This window comes from Cydia strobilella, chromosome 8 (assembly GCF_947568885.1).
Source record: "Cydia strobilella chromosome 8, ilCydStro3.1, whole genome shotgun sequence".
Lineage (NCBI taxonomy): Eukaryota > Metazoa > Arthropoda > Insecta > Lepidoptera > Tortricidae > Cydia > Cydia strobilella.
In genome coordinates, this window is record NC_086048.1 from 12,419,820 (window position 1) to 12,442,026 (window position 22,207).

A 22,207-nucleotide genomic window follows, 5' to 3' on the forward strand; every position below is an offset into this window, starting at 1 on the left:
GCGGTCCCCATATTTTTCATTTGGTCGTTATTTCCTCCCATATCTGAAACAAGCTACATATTTATTAACAACAGCTACAATAATAATAGGCCAAAGCCTAAGATAGAAAGGATATATCAAAGAAAAACCGGCCAAGTGCGAGTCGGACTCGCGTTCCAAGGGTTCCGTACATTACACAATTTTTAACAATGTATTTTTTTATGTAAATCGTGAGTTTTTAAAAACCCGTAGGGTCGGATCAAAAACTAAGTAATTAAGTCCGACTCACGCTTGACTGCACATTTCTAAAGGCCCCTCCAGACTATGTGCGTGAATCGCGGCGCGACTTCGCGGAGAGAACATGTCGCGACGTTGACGTATGACTCCACACTCGCAAGTTTCACGGCGATTTCGCAGTTTGGTTCTCGCCAAAATGGCGGAAAAGCATCAGCTGATCGAGCTTAACTGCATGCTGCATCGTACGTGATTTAGCTATTTTTCCATTTTGTTTTGTTGTAAAACCGTAAAATATAGCCGCTTTATATAATAATTATTATTTATCTTGCCACATATGAGTCAAAATAGTGTGTAATGTGGAGTCTTGCCAGTTCGCACTTCGCGCCTTCTTTGACGCGGGCTAATAAACCGACAAAAAACGGGGAACTAGGCGCGAAGGCGTGAACAATCTGCGAAATCGACGCCACACTTACGTTCGCGGCTTCGCGCCGTGATTCGCGCATAAGTGTGGAGGGCCCTTAATAGGTTTTCCTAGCTGTCATCTATAGGTATAAGGTAAAGAAGTATTTTGTGTATTTTTATTTCAAAATTTAAGACCCAGTAATTTCGGAGATAAAGGGGGGAATGGTCATTTTTAACTATTTTCTTAAATAACTTCTAAATTTTTAACTATTTTCTTAAAATTACAAAAAAAATATAATTGAGATTCTCAAAATGAGCTCTTTTATTTGATATGTAAACGATATAGTTTGAAAGACTTTATTTTTTAATTTTCCCAATTACCCCCAAAACTGGCCCCCATGTTTTTTTTTTCATCTATGTTGAAAGTTGTAGGTCCTCGCTTATAGTACGGGCGGCCTACAACTCTTATTACTGGCCCCCGTGTTGAAAATTCATTTGTTTACGTTACATGTCCGTCTTTGGGTTACAAACTTACATATGTATACCAAATTTTAACTTAATTGGTCCAGTAGTTTCGGAGAAAATGGGCTGTGACAGACGGACAGACAGACAGACAGACAGACGCACCGTAAGAACCTAGCTTAATGTTCACGGCAGTTTGACCTAGATGAGTTAGTTTAGCCCGAAATCGGGTTTGCCGCGTCCATCATTGTGATACTTTGTATTAAACACATCCGAAATGCTCTACATATGATCCAACATTATTTAATAAGTATAATCATATAATAATATAATTATTCATATGTTGTAAAGATTACATATTCAATAAACAATTAACCTAAGTAGGTATGTAAACTACGTAGATATAACCACTCCGTGAAAAAAAGGTACCTAATTATATCACCTATAGCATCTGGGAAAAAATTGTGGCAACACTGTCTGGTGCTGTTGAGGGGCCTCCCCGATCCGTATAAATCATTCGTGTACTTACTGTTTTGTGTCAGCATTATTTGCGATACAGCGAGAAAATGCCGCCAGCATCCTTGATACAATGCCTCAAGATCCTATTTTAGATTTAAGCTAGTTATTTATTTCGTTTAGTATTGCCACTGTATATATCTTGTATGTAAATAATTAAACTTGAGACAAAAAAAATGTTTTGTTTGCGTCAAAAATAACTTGAATTTGAACGTACACTGACATCAAAATTAGGTACTTTCTTCTTCTCTGTCGTATCGCTCTTGACAGAGCGTTCATGGTCACGTTGAGGCGTCCGCATCGGTAGTAGAGGCGGACACAGCTCTTCGCACGATCTCCCGCCATCTCTCCCTGTTGGCAGACTGTCTAGCACACTCAGATACGCGGTTTCCCACTGCGGACTTTATTTGGTCAGTCCAGCGCATAGGTGATTTGCCGCGCGATCTGGTTCCCTCCATTCTGCCTTGTCGTTCTATGTCGCTCTATGGTCGTTATCTCGCCTAGAGACACTAGGTACTTTACTTATACCTATTTGAAATATGTTATTTAGTTATCGTGAATTTCGCTCGTACTTGTCAGCAGGTACTTTTTTTTACGTTGGGGAAATGCGTTTACGCATGCCACCTGGTCCGGGGGAACCAGGAGGGATGACGGACTAACCAGAGGACTACCGTCTAAAACCACCAACGAGTGCCGAATCCGCCTTAGATGCAGTGCCGCAGGGTCGCTATCAGCATTCGACTGCCTACATATTGTATTGTATTGACGCGGGAGAGACGTACGATAACTGTAAATAACATGACTCAAATATCATTAACATGAATCAAACCTCGTTTTAGCGCCCCGTACCGTCGGACTCGCGCACCAAGGGTTCCGTACCTTTACATATTTATTATTTTAATGTTTTTAGTAAGTATCTGTTGTTATAGCGGCAACAGAAATACATCATCTGTGAAAATTTCAATTGTCTAGCTGTCACGGTTCGTGAGATACAGCCTGGTGACAGACGGACAGGCAGACAGACAGAGAGCGTAATAGGGTCCCTTTTTACCCTTTGGGTACGGAACCCTAAAAACGGAGCCCTTGATCGATCGTGTCGTGTGTTTGTCTGTCCGTCCATCCACACGCGTCTGGCTGTCTAGCATGTCACAGTCACAGGCGTCACAGCCGATTTGCTCCGAAACTACTAGACCAATTGATTTCGAACTTGGTACACATATTATGTAAATTGGTAAACCAAAGATGGACGTGTAACGGAAAAAAAATTGAAGAAAGTTCTTCAAAATATATTGGGTGACATATCAAACGAAAAGGCTTGTTGTGACAATGTCCAATTTTTTTTTATGATTTTAACGCGAATACCTAGAAAAATAAATAAATCGTTTTAAAATTAATTAAGAATATTGGCCATTAAAGAATACAATTATAGTGGGTCAAGCAAATCTTGTCAGTAGAAAAAGGCGGCAAATTTGAAAAATCGCGGGTTAGCAACACTGTGTTCGAATAATTCCAAAATCGCGTGTCATCTGTGTCTTATTTGTGGAATGTGGATCGCCATCTTGCTTGTTTACATCATGTTTACATTCTGAATCGTCTCTATTTTATAAGATAATTTCTGTTGTCATCATTAAATACCAATATATTAAATAAGATTGTGCAAATGTGCATGAACTTAAGGTGCCTACAATGTATAATCATGCTCATTGATGGTAAACATTTCTAAAATTTGAGGTTATGATAATTACTGGAGTTCTTCCAGTAATTTTAAGATTATGTGCTGTTTTTTTGTTTTAGGGTTAAAAGGCATAAATAAAATTACAAAGTATGCCTAAATTTATCCAATAACTAATAATTAATAATTTATTAAATGGAGTTCTGGACACCGTCCATAGGCCCAAATGTCTAATATTTTCAGCGACTGATTCGGCTGGATTAAAACTCGCCCAATATAAGGCGTTCGTGGTATTTTCTCTTCAGACAACTTACCTACGGCGGTTTATGTACGTGTACAACGCAACCAAGGCGAAAAATAAACTTATTATTTGAAATTTAACAAAAATATTGAGAGCAATGGATTAGATTATTCTTGTAATATTGGTAACTGTTCTTCATTATATTCATTCAATGAATCACATGAATTATAGTGTAAGCTAAAGTGACCCATATCTATTTTACCTTTAAAATAAATAAACACCACCATATAATTTTTTTTCTTTAAATATGTATAATATACAACCGTATAAAAAATGTACACAAGTATGTGACATTCTTCAGGAAAAGTACAATTATTCTCTTCGAGCTCCTTCAGTTTCTGAACTGCCGTTAAAAACAGCCTCCTATCGCAGTGCTGATTTTCTGTTTGCTCCCTATTTATGTCTTCTAAAACAAAATCATATCAAAATGTAAATAGTCCATATATTTGATATTTAATAAGTCCTGTAAAGTTACAGTGATACCCTCTACCAGTGACTGCTCAGTGGTTTATACAAATACAAAATTCTTTATTTAATAAATTTGTTTTACAAAATGATCTAAGGGGATGGAGCCGCCCAGTAAGCATAATAAAATATTAAAATCCAGTAGGATATGTACCTGCGGAAACAATGATTTGTTTCACATTCTTTTCCCTTCACTAGCTCGGAAAGCCGTCTTTTATCCTTTAAAACAAGCGGGGAAAAACGCATTTTATCCACTAGTGGGGAAAGTAAATTGACCTTGGATGGGGCGTGTTTAAGTAGCTTGACAGATAACAAAACGTAAAACGCTCATAATAATGGTTCGTTCGATATTAATTATCATTAAATAAATGGTTTGAGAATCTAATAAAAAATACCAGATTTAGCTTTATTTAATGTTTTGAAGTCATAAACCTTAAAATTCCATAATAAACGTTTGTTTTTTAATAATTATGTTAAATATAATTCTGAACGTACAAGTTAAGTCAATTCAATTTCAAAACGCATCATTGACATTTCATACGTCAGAAATGTCAACATTGTCAACAAAAATAAAAGCGGGGAGTAAAAGCCAGATAGGATAAAAAAAAAATTTTACTTAAAAACTTCTCACGTAAAAAAGTACAGAATTTCCAGAGTTTTTGTTATAATATTGTACAAAAATGAGTGATTCCAGTTGATGAAGATGATCTAACGCCTGTGGATGATGCACTTTCCTCGCTATAGTGAGGGGAAAAGTTTTGTGTTACACACGGGTGCAAATGTATTTTACTTCTCGTGTGTTAAAACACTCGCTACGCTCAGGATTCTATTTTAGAACCACTCGCTTTGCTCGTGGTTCAACTATAGAATCCTTTCGCTTGCTCGTATTTCAATTCCACACTCGCGGGTAAAATACAACTTTGCACCCTTGTATAACAAATAACTATTTTTCCAACATAGTCCGTTTTAAATATTTTTTTGATCCTGTCAAACCTGTTAATCATATTAATTAACAATATTAACATCGTTTTTACTCCATAATAATAACAATTTCAAAATGTTTTAATTCAATAAAGTATAAACCGCGAGCGGCAATTTAAGTTGACGTATATACGAAGAGCGCGCTCAGCGGAAAAAAAAACATTTTGTGGTTCGATGACTTCGATGTACATTGCTGCTTTTCTTAGCGCAAATACTGCATGAATACTGCTCTTTGAGTGTTGCCCTGCTTTAGTTTGCTTTACATTGCTACTGACAAGATTTGCTTGACCAACTATAATTCATAAATCAACCTTTGTATGTACTTTCTCGTTAAACGGCCTTCTATGCTAAATTTAAAAAAATGTACCACAATCCCCTAATCCGCCCTACATACGCTGAATCAAAAGGAAAAATCCGATTACAAACAAAGCACAATATGAAATAATGTAACCGGAAATACGCACTTCGGTCAATTTATTAAATAGAATTACGACCTTACTGGATAATACACAATAATTCAAATGAATTTACAATCCAATTTGAATAAAAACTTACTTAGTTGTATTTATATTCACTCTGCTGCACTTGCTCGGCAGTCGGCTTCACGTACACTGACGAACAGCTCAAAGCGGTCTGACTGAAATACGAAAGAGCTCGCAATTATAATATCGAAGTGGCTGCGCCTGCGCTGGCGCTGGCGCTCAGTCACTTTAGGCCCGGTACACACTGGCGAGTAAAGGATGACTCACGTTAGACCGGGCCGTGTCCGTTTTCTATGGAAAGCATCACGTGATCACCTGCCATGTCATAGAAAAGTAAGCGCCGGAAGCTCCGGCCCGGACACGGCCCGGTCTAACGTGAGTCATCCTTAAAGCTACACGTTGCAAGTTCCCTACTTATTGAGGTTTCCGTAGTCAACTCGGAACCCTCGTTTCGCCATGTCCGTCTGTTTGTCTTTTTTTTTCGCTTGAACCCTATATACATGGCGTGGGCTATCGTTATATAAGTATTTTAAAAAGAATAAGGGTCTTCATGAACCTTTTCTTGATAAAGTTAATATAATAAAGTTACAAAAATGTGGCTCGCCTGGTGGTAAGCGGTTACCGTATGCTATGGACGCCTGCACCTCCAAGAGTGTTACATGCGCGTTACCAACACTTTTAAAGACCTACTACCTACTTACACATAAGTTTACAGTTTAGTTTAAAATATCGGCCGCCAAACGCTCAAAAATATCTGATCACACCATGTCAAGGTATCGAAGAGTTCAAAAATTTTTAGCGCCTTGTCCGCTGATAGTATTGTCTGGTGACTGAACTAAGAATTATTATTTCAGTTTCATAAGGAAATAAAAGGTATTCGTCTATGAAATTGTGTATACTGCTGACTGATATGCAATACTTACAATACAATATACTCGTTTATTGCACACCTCACACAGTTTACAAATTTTACAATAAATGTACATACTTGTTATTTTAACTAATGTGTAACCGCCTTGCGATAAACAAATTAAATTGCGCGCAGATACCAATATATAGGTACATTGTTGTATAACCTAGTACGTAATAAAATACGTATAATAAACACTAAATTAATGTACCTACCTATGAGATGAGACGGGGAAATCCTGCGGTATCTTAAGGAAATGTTGCCATATTCAACCGATATACTATTATTACGACCCGGAACAGAACGAGGGACTTTTACTCAAACCGGGAGTTTACATAGACGATAATTTTTTTTTTTTTAACCGACATCAAAAATCATTATTCGAGATTTGCGGCATAGGTACTATTGTTTTGTGAAGTCGGTTCTGATCCAGGTCCGGATCCAATCCCTCATTAGGTCAAATATCTCGAATAATGTATGTATAAATATATAAAAGACGATACGGCTCATTTTTCATCCAAACACATAATTTAATAAATATGTATTAGTGTTGAGGAAACCCAATTCAAACTTAAAACCGCCATAACTTTTGCTCAACTTTCTGTGGATCCTTTTTCCTTAAACTGCGTTCCTTAAACTTAGACCGTGGACAAAAAAATAAATACAGGTACTGTGGAATATATAACGCTCAGTCACAGACAAGCTAACTTTATATTACTTATGTTTCTAATTTTATTATGTAGTTTGATAACCACAAATTGTTAAGGGAAAAGTGCTCCTTGAAAATGTACATTCATTTAAAAGATTCACATCAATCATGCGTGGCCGGGTTTTATCGTGTTCAGTCTTTACAGAACCACAGAATAACTAATAGTACTGCCGTACAGAAAATTCACTCCTTCACAAAAGTCAGATTTAGGTATAAAATTATACCTATAGTCGCCGCCTGCAAGCAAAATTAAAACTTATAACTGCGCACGAACCGTGAATCTTCTTTGCGCGCCGCAGTTTTATGACCGATGACCGGGCTGCAGCTGCGAGTGTCGGCACGGGGTTGTCACTGACGTTGGCGAAGCGAAATCATCGACAGTATCGATGGAGCCAAACTACCTAAAGGTCCCTCCACACTCATGCGCGAATCACGGCGCGAAGCCGCGAACGCGAGTGTGGAGTCTAGTTCGCTATGAGGGCTATCGTTTTTTTGCTCACCAGTTGGCGCCTCTGTTGATGGTGGTCCAAAAGACTAAAGAAGCTGTCAGTCATTGAAGTGACATTTGACATTTCGAACTATGGAAAAGACCACCATCTACACTAGCGCCCCTAGCGGCGAATTCATACGCGTTAGCCCTCATTCAGCGAAATCGACTCCACACTCGCGTTTGCGGCTTCGCGCCGCGATTTGCGGACGAGTGTGGAGGGCCTTTTAAGATTGAATTGATGTTAATTTGGAAATGTTTCGTAGCGAAATATAGTTGGTCAAGCAAATCTTGTCAGTAGAGAAAGGCGGCAAATTTAAAAAATGTAGGCGCGAAGGGATATCGTCCCATAGAAAATTTGAATTTCGCGCCTTTTTCTACTGACAAGATTTGCTTGCCCAACTATAGTTTAATTTCCCGAACGGTTCTTTTCCAGCAGTTTACTACTCAGAATAATGACTAAAGCAAAGAAGCCGGGCAAAAATAAAAGCTTGGTGAAAGATATCGTATTCACAACACGCTATTACTTTTTGTCTATGAGTGAGTGAGACAACAATCCGCAAGTTCTTTCGTTTTTTTCAGTATTGTCATAAGATGAACTGAGGGAAATGTCAAATGGTCCTATGTGGTTCTATAATATAATCCAGCCAAATAAAATATATGTTCGTTATTTCACAGGTAGGTGTCAACTGTAACAACTTGACATAGTCGTATTATTTTAGTTGAAATATTTCGGGAATTTCAGCGGTCATCTATATTCCTGAAAGATTGTTGGAAAACGTGCTGAGTGTTTATTTGTAATGGTTTGAAGTTCCCTTTGTGATAATGTCTTGTGTGATCGAGGGCTGTAAATCGCATACAGGAAGAAAAGAAAATACGCACGAACCGATACCCTTTAATCGGTGAGTTTTGTTCAATTTTGAAGAGATTAATTTATAGGACCTGACCCTAAACATAGAAATCGATATGTTGTTTATGTAATTATTACTTGCATTCAAGTCTATATAGATTTTTGCATATATTTCCGAACTTTTCTGCTAAGTATGAAAGGTTATATTTCTGGCATAGTGATGTATCGACCTCAGATCAATAACCTATCGACATTTACAGCTTTCTTATAGTTTGGCCCAGGACTGTCTCATTTTAATTGATGAGTACAGTCAAGGGCATAAATATATATACATTCCCAGTCTCAAAAATATGTGTACGCTCAGACAATAAAATCCGTGTTCACATATTTTTAAGCCATTTGTCTGGATCGATATTTTTGCCTTCGACTGTACCTATAGTTTTCTTTGTTCTTACTTACTGACAGATTGTGTTTGCCAGACTATAGTTTAATACTAAAAACCGGTCAAGTGCGGGTCGGACGCGCGCACCAAGGGGACCGTACTTTTTAGTATTTGTTGTTATAGCGGCAACAGAAATACATCATCTGTGAAAATTTCAACTGTCTAGCTATCACGGTTCATGAGATACAGCCTGGTGACAGACAGACGGATAGCGAAGTCTTAGTAATGGGGTCCCGTTTTTACCCTTTGGGTACGGAACCCTAATAAAAAAGACATTAATGATCATTGATTAATGTTCCTTTTATTAATATTGTTGGTCACAAAACTCAACTTTTTATTTCAGATTTCCAAAGGACGAGGAATAGGGGATATTACTGCAATGTTCTGCCACCAGAGTGCAGCACTAGCTTTTTTAGTGCACCGTAGAGTAACTTATTCATACTGTACCTTTAACAGGTTTTTGACAATGAAATAAAACTATGAAAACGGATTATATCGCGTATGTATGGATGTATTATAAATTCAATATACGCGATATAATCCGTTTTCATAGTTTTATTTCATGAGTAACTATCGCGGTAACCGAAGACAATATTAGGTTTTTGACAAGTTTTCAGGGGACCTACCGGAAAACTCGAATCCGAAATTTCGTTATCTAGCTGCCTCTTTATCGCTCGAATACGCAAGAGTGACAGAGATGTTAGATAACGAAAGTTCGATTTTCTTGTTTCGCGATACACCCTCAGATTGTGATAGTGGCGCCACCTACGCCGAGTTTCGCGTAATATTCCCTATTATTAAATAAAAAAATATATTACACGAACGTTTTTTTTTTTATTTCCTATTTGGTACAGTCATCTGCAGAGAAAAGGTACCCCACGTCCATACTAATTTACAGAACTTTGTATGCAGGGGGGGTGCCCTTTCTCTGCAGCTGACTGTACATGACTAGAAACTATACATAGTCTTTTAGCATTAGAAAAAACGGTAAACCATTTCCAAGTGTCTTTTTATTGACAAGTTTTTTTATAAATATAGCAATATTTTACTTATGAAAGCAAAAGTATGTAAATGGTCGTATATTATATTTGTTGTGACTTATTTTCAAAGTGTTTTTCGATAAAACGACACGTTAAGATCGCTCGCCTTCTTTCTAATGATAAAAAAACGAGAGGTATAGTTAGACGGTTCTGAGTGGTAGACTGCAAATGAGATAAAAGCTATATTAGGTACATGCATTAATCCTCATATCAGGCGGCTCTTTGATTCCAAGAATTGCATAATTTTTATACTTTTTAATGATTTTTAGAATATGGAAATTATAAAAAGTATAAAAGTTATGCAATCCTTGTATTCCACGCATTTCATTTCATTTCAACGAGCCGCCTGCTACAGATTTCTTGAAATTGCCGCGTTTTTTCAGGTTCAACTCATTAGCCAGACTATTATCAATTTGCCAATTTCGTGATTATTCTTTTACACGGCACATAAACTTATGCATAATTTATCGATATAAAAAGTCGACACAGTTACATCCCTAGCAAATTATCAAACTTATGACACCGTACGTAAATGAGAATTAACAAGCATATATGCATCTCACTTCGGCACATTATCTAATTCGTAAGGAAGTAAAGTACGGGTATACATATTTTCGAAGCATTTTTGCCCGACTTCTATGCTTTAATCATTATTCTGAGGTTTACTATTTACATTATGTTATTATTTTAAGTACATAGTCAACCGAAACTTGCGTAGCTCGGAACATCCTTCAAGGTGAGCTCCGATTCACGCAGAGTGTGATCACAACGACGATTGACAAATGAATTTATTTAATTACTGCAGCAATAGATGTGCACAATTTAATACTTATAAACAGTATTGATTAATTTAGCAGCCGAAATTATTTATAAAGATTTTAAAAGTTTACCGTCTCCATTCGTGTGGCGTGTGGCATGGCGCATGAATTGGCATGAAGTCATTTCATTTCATTTCGCGGGCTTTTAGAAGTCAACCACGAGCAGACTGTCATAATCATAATGTCATTTGTATTGAATTGAAACTTGAAAGAATCGTGCAAACAAATTCTTTAAAAGTGCTTTAAATGTAATTATTTAGTTAATTACTGTCGAGTTTATACGCCAATAATGCGTTATTAACTTGGAATTTAGTTACGGCTAAGCATATCCAAAGCAAAATGAGTTCACTACTCTCTGCAGAACTTTCTGCAACATGCAATGCACTGGGCACGTTCGACAAGAGGACCGGGAAGTACTTGATAGATGACTACACTCTTAATACGGTAAAAGACTTAATAAGATACTTACGTCGTGATGGCGAGGACCACGAAATTCGCAGGCATTTCGGCCAAACAAAAGTGTTGCAGACTGATCTAATACCTATGTTGATTGACCACTGGGAAAATACAGAACTGTTTGACGTTACTCTCAGGTACTTCGAACTGTATTATTGTTTGTAAAGTTTAAACCATTAAGATTTCATTTATGAAGTTAAATATTTCTATCATTTTATTCTAGGCTTCTGGTTAACCTAACAAACCCAGCGCTATTGCTGTACAGGGAAGAAGTGCCAACTGAGCGAACTGACAGACACAATTATCTGCTGATATTACTCCATCTGCAGAACTATAAAGAAGAAGCATTCACTAAAGTTGAGACTTGGAATGTTTTTGCAAAGAAGTTGACTAAGATCCTGGAAATTGTAAGTTGTTTTATTTACTTCTCTTCATAAGACAATTTTTGCCATTTACATTTAAGGTTCCATTGTATAATACCATGTACCCTAATTTGCCTGTGAAAAAGGTACATATGTAAGCGGGTTGGCTCCTTGCTGACACGGACGGCTCCGGATGGACTCCTTCGCATCTTCCGTACATAATGTAGGCACATTGTAAACTGCGCTTAGTTCTAAATCTAGACATGAGTAACTGACAGCATTTTCAAGTATAATTCATATTAAATAGGGACATTCCTTCATATTTCAGTTCTTCTTCTTCAGTCGGTCCCTCAACCGTGACATAATGTCCTTCTGTTGAAGACCAGGAACAGAACCCTATGGTGAACCCTAGGGTTCTGTTCCTCGCCAAGCGCATGGCCTAGTGCAGTTTTAATTGCATAGGTGCCGTAATTTGAGCACACCATCTAGTGGAAGGAGGGTGCTGAGGTCTCGTGCCTTCAACTTTGCCTGACATATTTTAGTTAACTCTATCTAATTTTAGGTATAAGATTAACTACTTTTGTTTTTCTTTATCCATTTGTTGCCTATGTTGATTTTGTTCTTATATGTTTAGGACTGGAGTGAACGAGATGAAGACACAGGACTGATCATTGAGAGAATACTAATCCTCATCAGGAATGTGCTTCATGTGCCCTCGGACTTGGACAAGGAACGGCGGCCTGAGAATGATGCCAGTGTGCACGATCAAGTAAGAGCCACCGTGATCTTCTTCTTTTCTTGTGTTAGGGGCTATATAAGACTCCAAAGCCTATGTATCACTGCAACCATCCCTGATCTATTGTGATCGCCACTACAACTCTCGATCCAAACCTGCAACTTCAAACAGCGCAGGATCTTTTGATTTCGAGAGACTTTAACTCCTCCGGGCGCAATATATGTCCACCCAGGATTAAGTCACGAGTATGCATTAGGCACCGTGATCTTAATGACTTCCACAAACTTGTCTCTGTCATCACTGGAGCTTGCTTTATGGATCCTACTTGTATGGAACAATCTGGATCCGACAGATTTTTTCTGGATAATTTTATATTGTGCATTTTTTTGGGATGTAACTATATCCAACTAGATTGCAAAATGTTTGTCATTATCTAAAGGTGCCTCTTGTATCATGTTATTTTAAATAATAGACAACAAAAAAATATTTACATGTACTTTTGCTTAAAGTTACTTTCAATTTAGTGTTGTTTAACATGTTTACCAAATTTACTCGACTAACTAGAGGAATACAATAGCCACATTACATCTTTCACTTCAACATCAAATATTATATTTCATGTTTTAGGTCCTATGGGCATTAAATCAATCAGGCATACTAGACATAATCCTGTACATGTCATCAGAAAATGAAAAGCAATATTTCATGCATATCCTAGAGATCATATCCCACTTGCTCCGAGAACAGAATCCCACCAGCTTGGCTGATGCTGCACTGCAGCGGAGTACAGATGAGAAACTGAGGGATGAACAAGAGTTGCTCACTATAAGAATGTCGGAGAATAAGCAGCGGCTCAATAAAGTTAAGCAGTTTTCGACATCAAGGTTTGGATGAAAGCTTATTTCTGTATCATTTTACAGTAAAATCTTTAAAAGTACAGTTAAATTATTATTATTTACCTATAAGCAATAAACAAATGAACATATAATGTGGCCACAAATTCATCAGCCAAAGTAGACAGCAATAAGACCCTGTATATACATTATGCGGTAACTTGGTAATCAAGTGTTAATGTCTGACTATTTTGTTACTACAAAAAGGAAGGTGTCGTGCAACGCCATCTAGTTCAGCTGTCAAATTTGTTACAATACTTTGCTCAACTATACACATATACAGTATTGTTTTGTGTATGATATTAACTTAATTAGGAGTCAACTTCCTTTTTTAGGCATTCCCGTTTTGGTGGTACTTACATAGTACAAAACATGAAATCTATATCTGAAAATGAAATCATCTGTCTGAAGCCATTGAACAAGATTTCTAATCTAGACTTTAGCGGGGGTAAAAAGTCTAATTTAGTCAAACCAAAGAATCGCAGGCCCGCTGAAAGTGGGACTATAGAAAGAAGATCAGCTTTTGCTATTAGGTAAGAAAAATATTTAACACGAATTTCCCTGATACTTATATCGTTTATGTCTGTTTTATTAGAAGCCCTTTTGTGTATGGTAATTAGTAATTGCATTACCGTATAACTTGCAAGGTTAGGTAGGACAAGAGAAACTATGGGGCAAGGTAAGAGAAACTTGTAGTGAAAATAAACAGAGATACATTAAGATATTAAAAACTAATTTAATTGATCTCTAAAAATGTGTGAATAAAATACTTACATAGAAAGATTTTCCACATACGGTTTATCTTGCCCCGAGCAAAATAAACTGTTTCTCTTACCCCACCAGGGTAGGTCATTTTTTTTTTTTTTTTTTTTTTTAACGTTGGGGAAATGCGTTTACGCATGCCACCTGGTCCGGGGGAACCAGGAGGGATGACGGACTAACCAGAGGACTACCGTCTAAAACCACCAACGAGTGCCGAATCCGCCTTAGATGGGGTGCCGCAGGGTCGCTAAAAGCATTCGACCGCAAGCGCCCCGGCGGGCGGCCCGCAGGCCGTGAGCATTTTTGGGTGCCACTTGGTGAGTGACCCGTCCTGTGAGCTAGAAGAACCGCAGGGACTCCCCCGGAGCCCTGCGCAGCCCGCTACGGTGGAGGCAGCAGGCGCGCATAGCGCCTGGCTCTGCCCCCAGCCCGTCGTCGGCGGAGTGGATGCGCGTTAGGGTCGTTCTCACGCGCACGCTCCGCTGACCAGGGTAGGTCCTAACCTTATAACTCTATTGAAAAAGTAACCGGTGTTCAGTCGGATTTGTATGCATACGCTTATACTTTGTTAACACCAACGGTGACGCCTTTCCACTGCGCAATTCGCTACACGACTGAGCGCGCTGGTGTAGCTAAATGCAATTTTGACTCCAATGTATCGGCCCCATTCATAGTGCTCTTAACTCTCGTAAGGCCGGTCTTTACGAAGTAATTTATATATGTTTATGAATGAATGGCCTTGATCTGCTGCTCGTCGCCCAGCCGAGCCAGCATTACGATAATCAGTATACATGAATTTTAAAAAACAAAGTACGATTTGTTAGCTCAGTTCTAATTGTTGGCCCGGTGTTCCAGAGCCACTAGTAAGAATTTGTTCTTTTTTTTTTTCAATTCTTTATACCTAATATAAAATATGTTTTTTTCGTCGTATTATCGTAAATAATGATTTCAGGTTATTTTTAAAGGAATTCTGTATAGAATTCCTAAACAGTGTATATAACCCTCTAATGCACTACGTAAAGGATGTGCTGGTGAGATCCAAGGCCCAGCAGAATGACGAATCGTACTACTTGTGGGCCGTCAAGTTCTTCATGGAGTTCAGCAGGGGACATGATTTTCAAGTTGGCTTGGTCAGGTGAGAACATAACAGTTCATTAACCCCTTAACCCCTGACGTACAAATATTGTAGTTTTGAAGTTACGTATAGGTACCGTAAAATTTGCCTACTTTGCTCCCCACGGGGTAATTGTGCTCTAACACTTTATATGAAACGACCCGCCCCGGCTTCGCACGGGTGCAATGCTGATGTATTATACATATAAACCTTCCTCTTGAATCACTCTATCTATTAAAAAAACCGCCTCAAAATCCATTGCGTTGTTTAAAAGATCTAAGCATACATAGGGACAGACATACATCCAGACAGCAAGAAGCGACTGTTTTATACTATGTAGTGATGTATTAATATACATTGAAACTTGAAAGTTTATCACAACTTCATTTAAGTGCAACAACGTGACAGTAGTGATGGTCAACTTTAAATCAGCATACATATAAGTACCTTCCTATATATCAACATACCACATTATAATAATTATAATAATTAAAAAAATATTTTTAAATTTCAAATTTTGGAGCAGATTCTGGAGAATAATAGGCACATTTTACGGTACGCTTAGGAGGCCGGTGTCGATTTTAGTCGCAAAAATGTAAAATTGATAGATTCAGTCGGTGAAATTGTACACCTTTTGTTACCTAATTGAAATAACAAGTACTGGTTTCTATTAGCGCATCTTCTTATCTTACCTTTTATCAGATCAATTTGTTGAAAACAGACTCACTAAATTAGTAATGTTTGCTTTTCTGATGGACGTTTAGGTAAACGCGCACTAATTTAATTTTATTATTTAGTGTATAATTTCAACGACTAAATCTATAAATTTAAAGCACTAACTTTGTCGCTCTTATTTGTAAATTTCGTAAAGTTTGGACGGCTAAACATGGTAATTTTGTATTACACATATACTGTACTTGACGTTTATCAGACTACATTTTTATTATTATGACTTTGAAGTAGTGTAAATGAAAGTTAGACGAAATCAATTTTCTCCAGAAATGACTTCAACACAAATGACAATTTCTCTCAAAATCGACTAAATTTCAACGTAATTTTGATACTTAAACAATCTACAACATTTGTTGAAACTATTCTTATACATCAATTTGTATAATTTACCACCATAAATTTTTGATGAATTTTTAAAAATATTCTTTTCATATATTACCGGTGACGCACGCTTGCGACCTCATTATTAAAAGGCATGATGAGAAGACGTGCTAATAGAAACCAATACTTGTTATTTAGATATTACGTAACAAAACGTTTCAACGACTAAATCTATAAATTTAAAATTTTTGCTCCAAAATCGACTACGGCCTCTTAACCACACGTATAATTTTCGTAAACGATTTTACGAGAATTACACGTCAGCCTTAACTCGCGTTCAGTGAATTCGTATAAATATGTCAAGCAACATAATTATGAACTAAAAATTAATACGGGTTCCTAGTACGTAAACTATTGGTATTAAAACTCGCCTTCCGAATCGTAACATAATCGTGGGCGAGTTTAAAATCTAAATAATTTTGTTAATTAATATAATAATCGAATTTAAACTATCGTGAAACATGTCGCGCGAGTGACTAAAAATACGTGAGTGAAACCGCTAAAGTTAGCTAATAGTATTTTATACAATCGTGATATAATAGAGAGCTTTTCAGTCGAGTACCGTGTTTAAGCAACGAAGCTTGCTGAGTTGCTTAAGTTAAGGTACGAGATTGAAAAGCTTGATTATATCACTATTGTATACAATATTTTTTCTACGAGACAAAAAAATAATACTTTTAACTAGTAGAATCATATAAGTAAACAAACCAAAATATACAGCTAAGATACGCGAGCTGCCGCAGCCCGCGATACCTTCATACTCGTACGCGCCCCGGCCGCCGGGCCCGGCGCCCCCGGCGGGTTGGTCAACGACACCTCCTCGTAACTCATGAGGCCCTGGTACCTGCTCCGCGCTAAATTCAGTTTTAAGACAGTTTTTTTTTCTCGATTTTGGCCACCGTAGCCTATGGTATGGTTTTCGTAGGGTATGGATGTTGCTATATGAAGGGTGTCACATGCGCGTTTCTGACTTAACAAGCAATTATTTCTACTACAACATAAAATAAAATGTTTTTGTTGGCCAACCAATCACAAAGCAGATGCGACGCAGCAGCGTGTTTAAGTAGGCTAATTTGCATTGAATCGAGTCTCCTTAAACAAGAAACATTTTATCGAAACGTATGAAGTTCTATTTTCAAAATTTTTATAATTGACTAAACCGTATCGATAAAATTCTTATGCTTGAGTCGGAAGTGCCATAGACTATCTAACGTTGAAAAGAGTAAGGTTGTAGTGTTGCATGTTAAGTTGTAATACACAGATTATACTCGACGAGTAGAAAAATTAATATAATGTTATGAATAGATAACCAAAAATCTTTCTAACCGTACGAGATTCTCGTACCTAATGTTAATTGAAAATGGCGATTGTGAAGTAAAGATACGTTCTACATTTGTATGTTTTTAGCGAAACTATGTCGGTTCCAATGTTCCACTACGTGCAACAGCAAATGGAGAAATACTACGACATGATCAGAGTAGAAAAGAAGAAATTCGCCGTATGGGTACGACGACTACACCTAGCGCTCCGGGCTTATAAAGAACTTCTTAACACATTGCTGGCCATGGATAAAAGTACGGATCCTAGTGTCAAAGAGTCCGCTAAAGTACTGAAGAGTAACATTTTCTACGTTTTAGAATATAGAGAGTTTATTCTAACGACGTGTTTAAGTTACGACGAAAATAAAATGCCAAGGTATTTATAAAGATATATATTTAAACATCCTGTTTTTGTTGAATTTTATTTCATTTCTTCATTCATCATTTCTTCTTCTTCTTCTTTTTCTAGGGGCTATGTAAGGCTCCAGAGCCTATGTATCACTGCGACCATCTCTGATCTATTGTGATCGCCACCTACTACAACTCTCGATCCAAACCTGCAACTTCAAACAGCTGCAGGATCTTTTTGGTTTCGAGAGACTTTAACTCCTCCGGGCGCAATATATGTCCACCCAGGATCAAGTCACGAGTGCGCATTAGGCAGGGGCACTCTGTGAGGATGTGTAGGGGCGTCTCCTCTGCCTCCATACAGAGTCTGCACCGCCCCATGTCACGTTTCCCCATAGTGTGCATGTGCTTATTTAGGCCGCAGTGCCCGGTAAGCACCCTGACCAAGTTGCGCAGTTGGTTCCTAGGCAGCGCCAAGGCGCTCGAAGACGCCTTTTTGCTGAAGGCCTTGATAAGCGCTTTGGAATGGTTCAACCCTGGTTTTTCCCTCCAGAGTTGAATGGTTTTGTAGTGACAGTAGGTCTTTAGGGTGAGCCGCGTTAGGCTTCTGGGAATCCCACAAAACGGCTCAGGACTGTAGTTCTTCCCCTTAGCCCCTGCTCGCGCGAGTTCGTCGGCCTTTTCGTTTCCAACGATACCCGCATGCCCCGGGACCCAACGTAGAACAACCTTGTTCCTGGCTCCAAGGTTGTTCAATAATTGCCTGCAGTTCTCAACCAGCCTCGATGTGGTGACATCAGAGGTTAGGGCTAAGAGTGCCGCCTGGCTATCCGAATGGATATAGATAGTATGGTTGCCGTAGTTGCTTTGCAGATTTATTGACGCACATTCAATAATGGCGTATACCTCTGCCTGGAATATAGAGCAAAAACGCCCTAGGTTTAAGCTGATGCTTTTCCTGGGCGCTTCACCATATACTCCGCAGCCTACTTCAGATCCGGATTTGGAGCCATCAGTGTACCACCTCAGGCTTCCTTCTTTCCACTTAATTTGACTGTTTGACCAGTCCTCCCTTTTGGGGAGTTCCACTGAGTAGAGTTTGAGTGGACAAAATTTGGGTGCCATAGTGTCGGACGGCATCCCAAGAACAGGAATATCGTACACTGATTCCTTAAACAGTCTCAGAGTTTGCGATAACCAATTACCTCTCCTCGCGCCCGCTATTCTAAGCATACTAGATCTCGCCTCCAATTCCAGATGCAGGTGAAGGGGCGGTAGATTTAGTATGGCCTCTAGGGCTGCCGTCGGGGAGGATGACATGGCTCCAGTGACGATGACACAGGCAGTTCTTTGCAGGCTGCCAAGCCTCGTCACTGTTGCCTTCTGCGTCGTTTTCCTGTACCATGCTACGGAGGCGTAGGACACTATCGGCCTCACTATAGCTGTGTACAGCCACAAGGCAATTTTGGGTTTTAGACCCCATCGGTTGCCTGCTAAACGACAGCATATTGCCAAGGCTGATCTAGCTTTTTGTATAGTTCCGTCCACATGCTTGTTCCAGGTCAGTTTCTGGTCCAGTGTTACCCCCAGATATTTGACCTCTGTTGAGAACGGAATAGTTTTACCATTCATGACAAGCGGCTTAAGTTTGTCTAGTTTCCGCTTGTTCGTGAATGGAACTATAATTGTCTTGTCCGCATTGATAGACAATTCATTATCTCTGCACCATGTATTTATGGTGTTGAGAGCCCTCTGCATAAGGTCTGATAAAGTACTTTGACAGTTGCCCCTCACCGTCACAACAAGGTCGTCTGCGTACCCCTGAGTGTCGATTCGGAGCTCCGCCATCTTTTGCAGAAGTCCATCCACCGCAAGAGTCCAGAGCAAGGGAGATAGGACACCCCCCTGCGGGCAGCCTCTCACAGTGGCCACTTCCAGTGTAGTGTTAAGCAAGTCTAGCCTAACCATTCTGCTTGAGAGCATGCTTTGCACCCAGCGGATAGTGGTGCCGTCCACCTCCTTGGCCCTGAGCCCTTCCACCAGTGTCCGAGTGGGTGTATTATCAAAAGCGCCCTCAATATCTAGGAAGGCCGACAGGGCTATGTCCTTGTCTTCCAAAGCCCTTTCCACTCTGTCAACCAGCTCCAGCAGGGCAGTCTGTAGATCTGCCCCTACGGTAAGCGTGTTGGCTGTCGTGTATGGGTTTGTTTAGAAGACAGCTCTCCCTGATATACTTATCAATTACCTTTTCCAAGGTTTTAAGGAGGAACGAGGAGAGGCTGATGGGTCTGAAGGACTTGGCTAAAGCGTAATCCTTCCTCCCAGCCTTCGGTATAAATAATACCTTAACCATGTTCCACTGCTCCGGTAGGTGTCCCCAGGCATAACTAGCTCTGAAGATCCTGACCAAATGCGGGATTAGGACTTCAGCTCCTCGCTGCATTAGCACAGGGCTTACTCCGTCCAGGCCGCACGTCTTGTAAGGTTTAAAGGAGTTTATAGCCCACCTCACTACCCCAGGTCTTATGACGAGGGCAGCCTGCCTCCAGTCCTCTGGGCGAGGCCTATGCAGGCCTCTGACCAGCTGGGGCTCGTGTGACTGTCCTGCCCCCGGAAAGTGAGTTTCAGCTAAGAGCTCCAAAGTCTCCATCTCACTAGCAGTGAAGGAGCCATCATGCCTCCTGAGAAGGCCTACTTGATTACTTCTAGCTTTGGAGAGTATCCTGTGAAGTCTCGCTCCTTGAGGCGTATTTTCAATTTCCTCGCAGAACCTCATCATTTTCTTTCATTCGCAGAAATAAAAGTACCTAAAAAAAATATTTTTAGATAAAATATCTATAATCATTTTTAGATAAAATGTTTGAACGTCTGCTAATGAAATATCATTTTCAGGTCCTATCTCGTAGATTTAGTAGAAACAGTTCATTTATTTTTGAAAATGCTGGAACATTACGTCAAGAAAACGGGATTAGTCGTGCAGAAAAAAGTTAAGAGGAAAGCGAAATCCAAAAGTAAGTGTTTTACTGTAATTGGCTCGGTGTTGTTATAAGCATGTTCCGATTACAACATATACGCAAAAAATACATACTTAAAAAGTTGGGCTCCCATACAACAAACATGATTTTTTTGCCGTTTTTTGCGTAATGGTACAGAACGGAACCCTTCGTGTGCGAGTCCGACTTACACTTGGCCGTTTTAACGAGTCACAAGAACCTTACCGCCGCCATAGAAACGAAGTTTGATTCTCGTTTTAAAACGAAACGCTGAAATACCATGAAATTTGGCACGAAAATTCAAGTAACATATACTGGTTAAGTAGTAGTAGTAGTAAATCACTTTATTGTACAAAACAAAAATTGTTAACATGAAATTCTTATAAATTTAGGTACAAAGGCGAGCTTATCCCTATAAGGGATTTCTTCCAGCTGGTTAATCCTGAAAAAATACTAAAAAATGGTCCTACTTTGCTCCAGTATTTGCTCCACTTTAAGGAAACTGAATATTTTTTAAACTGTTAATTATTAAATATTCAGACGAATGGAAAAGAAAAAGTAGAAGAACATCTTATGTAACATATTTTACCGGTAAATCAACTTTATGAAATGTTGTTTTATATAAAACGAAGCTATGAATTAGGACCACAAGATACCCATTGTTTGGGGTATTTTTGCTCCTACCTATAGTTTACTTAGGGGTGCAAAGTTACTCCATTGTGCGCCAAATTAATAGGCCCCACCAAAAAGAGAGATTAATTTTATGACTGACGTAGCAATTCAAAATATATATACGATTTCGTTTATCTGAGTATATAAATAATAATATAGAAATATTATGTTTGAATATATTAACGTTGTCCTTTTTTTTAATTGGAGCATAGTTACCCACCAAGGGGCAAGGAGCAAAGTAGGACCATTTTACGGTAATTGAATCACAGTACTTAAAATGCTCGGATTCTTTGACAGCAAGGAAATGCCAGGAAATCGACAAAATAGTCACTCAGTTCTATCGGTCGAAAATAGTAAAAAAAAAACTTAGTTTTCCGTTTAATTTTACGCCGGTCTTGCAAAATTTTGTCACAAACATGTTACGTCATATAAATCTAGTTTTATCGGCTTCGAAAATGATATTCCACTGTACCTCGATAACATGAGGGATTTACTGGTATTATTATTTAAACGTCTGCTAACGAAATACAATATTTGAAAAAAGTATAACAAAATTTAAATGGATATGGTGGATAAATTCACTGCAGATGGGTTCTTTCAACTCAGAATCACTAGCATATTCAATCGTGATGATAAAAAAAGTCCCAAAAATTTGTATGAAAACTGTACATTCCACTACGTCACGC

General features: G+C 38.7%; 1 protein-coding gene across 1 annotated transcript in view; it reads left to right on the forward strand.

Moving 5' to 3' along the window:
* Positions 1-10,926: 10,926 nt before the first annotated feature.
* Positions 10,927-22,207, forward strand: part of LOC134743656 (protein timeless homolog) — a 28,969-nt gene continuing 17,688 nt past the window's right edge. The window contains exons 1-8 of the mRNA XM_063677239.1: positions 10,927-11,346; positions 11,433-11,616; positions 12,206-12,340; positions 12,935-13,191; positions 13,536-13,733; positions 14,915-15,097; positions 17,597-17,884; positions 20,749-20,867. Of these exons, the coding sequence (XP_063533309.1) occupies positions 11,093-11,346; positions 11,433-11,616; positions 12,206-12,340; positions 12,935-13,191; positions 13,536-13,733; positions 14,915-15,097; positions 17,597-17,884; positions 20,749-20,867 (1,618 nt within the window). The 5' untranslated portion in view covers positions 10,927-11,092. The remainder of the gene's footprint in view (positions 11,347-11,432; positions 11,617-12,205; positions 12,341-12,934; positions 13,192-13,535; positions 13,734-14,914; positions 15,098-17,596; positions 17,885-20,748; positions 20,868-22,207) is intronic.